The sequence below is a fragment of the Merops nubicus genome, unplaced genomic scaffold (assembly GCF_000691845.1).
Source record: "Merops nubicus isolate BGI_N331 unplaced genomic scaffold, ASM69184v1 scaffold25309, whole genome shotgun sequence".
Taxonomy (NCBI): Eukaryota; Metazoa; Chordata; class Aves; order Coraciiformes; family Meropidae; genus Merops; species Merops nubicus.
The window spans coordinates 24,536-26,259 of record NW_008633431.1 but is presented as its reverse complement, the minus strand read 5'-3'; the positions used below and the strand labels follow the sequence as shown (position 1 = coordinate 26,259).

General features: G+C 36.5%; 1 protein-coding gene across 1 annotated transcript in view; it reads right to left on the bottom strand.

The window, feature by feature from the left end:
* GPR98 (G protein-coupled receptor 98) overlaps nucleotides 1-1,724 on the bottom strand; it is a gene marked incomplete at its 3' end in the record, with an annotated part of 83,239 nt that overhangs the window by 70,845 nt on the left and 10,670 nt on the right. The window contains exon 2 of the mRNA XM_008948264.1: nucleotides 173-357. Coding sequence (XP_008946512.1) covers nucleotides 173-357 — 185 coding nt within the window. The remainder of the gene's footprint in view (nucleotides 1-172; nucleotides 358-1,724) is intronic.

The window sequence follows — 1,724 nt, the reverse complement described above, 5'->3', positions numbered from 1 at the left end:
CAGGAATTTAGTCAGTTACAGAAACTTGCTGTGGCTTCTTCGGAGTGAAGCACTGTCCCAGTGAAATACCACCCTCCTTTTCACTGGCTTGATACAAACAGACAGCATTCAAAACTTCAGAAGAATTAGCATGTTAATATTCACTGAGAAGGGAAGGGGGGTGGTTTCTTACCGACACGATTGCTGTGATGTTAGCAGGCTTCCCTGTCCTCTCAATTACGAGACGTATAACAGTTGTACTTGTTTCATTAACTACAAATTCTGTTTGTCCACTGAACTTCACTTCTGTTTCTCCAGATGTGAAATGAATGAGTAATGCTAAAAGCAAATAAACTAATAGAGAAGTAGAGGGCATCCCTACAGGAAAAGAAAAGAATAAATAAAACATAAACTGTGAATCCAAAATACATAAACTCTTCTCAGTCAGCCTCATTAACCCTTCTCAACCCTTTGAATACTCTGATTATCTCATGAGCTTCAGAAATGAGACAAACCCACGCACAGGTCTCAAGTATAATCAAGTCAGAAAATGTAATTATTGTCTACATCTAATTCTATTTTCATAAATTTCATGTAGTTATCTTCTGGACAGTATTTACCAACTTCTCTCACGTGGAGGAATAAGGAACTTCTTTTAAGAAAGGACAATGATGTTCCCACAATCGTTTTATTTTCAGCCAGCAATCAATTAGCTTAAAGCTGTCAGTTTTATTTCCACTTTCCTTGCTCTCTTGATTCTCTTTAGAAATAAACATGAACTGGCAGGAAGGGTGAAGGGTTGGATGTTTGGTCTCACAGACCATTTTCAGACATCTCACAGACCATGAAATGTTCTTAAACATTTGCATATCTACTTCAGATTCTTCTCACTGCTTCTCTTATTCCATGATTCTTTTATGTTTTCTTGTCATGGAGAATCACTGTGACACATTGTAATGCCATTGTAACCTTTGTGCAGCCAGACTTTTATTTTTATTTGTTTCTGCAGAACGTCTGGTTTTGTTTTCTGTTAGGAGAAGACAACTTAAAACTAACACAGCTTATTTCTCTTGCATCAGAGTAACAGAACATAAAATTAAGGTCAAGTTCCAGTGAAGTCATCAGGTGTTGATAATATGAAAGATGCATTATTAAGAGCCTCTGGCACAACAAATTGGAAACAACTGCCACATTATGTAGGGGCTCCTCCTGTACAGTGCTGACCAGAACTGAGAAATTGGGTGCTGGATGAGAATTCTGTCACAAGGCTCTGAGCAGTTTTTGAACAAAACAAGAGAATAAAGTTGTGCTCTACACACCAGAAAGCATTACAGCACGAATCTTTACAGGAATTGGTTCTTTCAGCAAGTTGCTTTTAATCTGTAGTCACTATTTTATAACGTTGCTTTTTAAAATTTCAGTACAAAAGATAAAAACAACATTTGTGTGATTAGATCTATATAAACTAAATGCCATTTTACTTAAAATTGTACTTCCAACTGCTATGCTTACCAGACAAACCTGGTCAATGACAGTTGGGTAAACTGTGCAAAACATATTACATTAATATTTGCATATCAATAACATTTAAGCTCTGCCATGTTTGCAGATCAGTTGTTCTCATTTATGAGTGACAGTAATTAAGTCCTAAGAGATCAATGAACCAAAAAAATGCCATGCATGTTCCATACATTGGAACATATTTTTGTAAAGTGTGTGCCAAATTTGCAACCAGAGTAGACCTG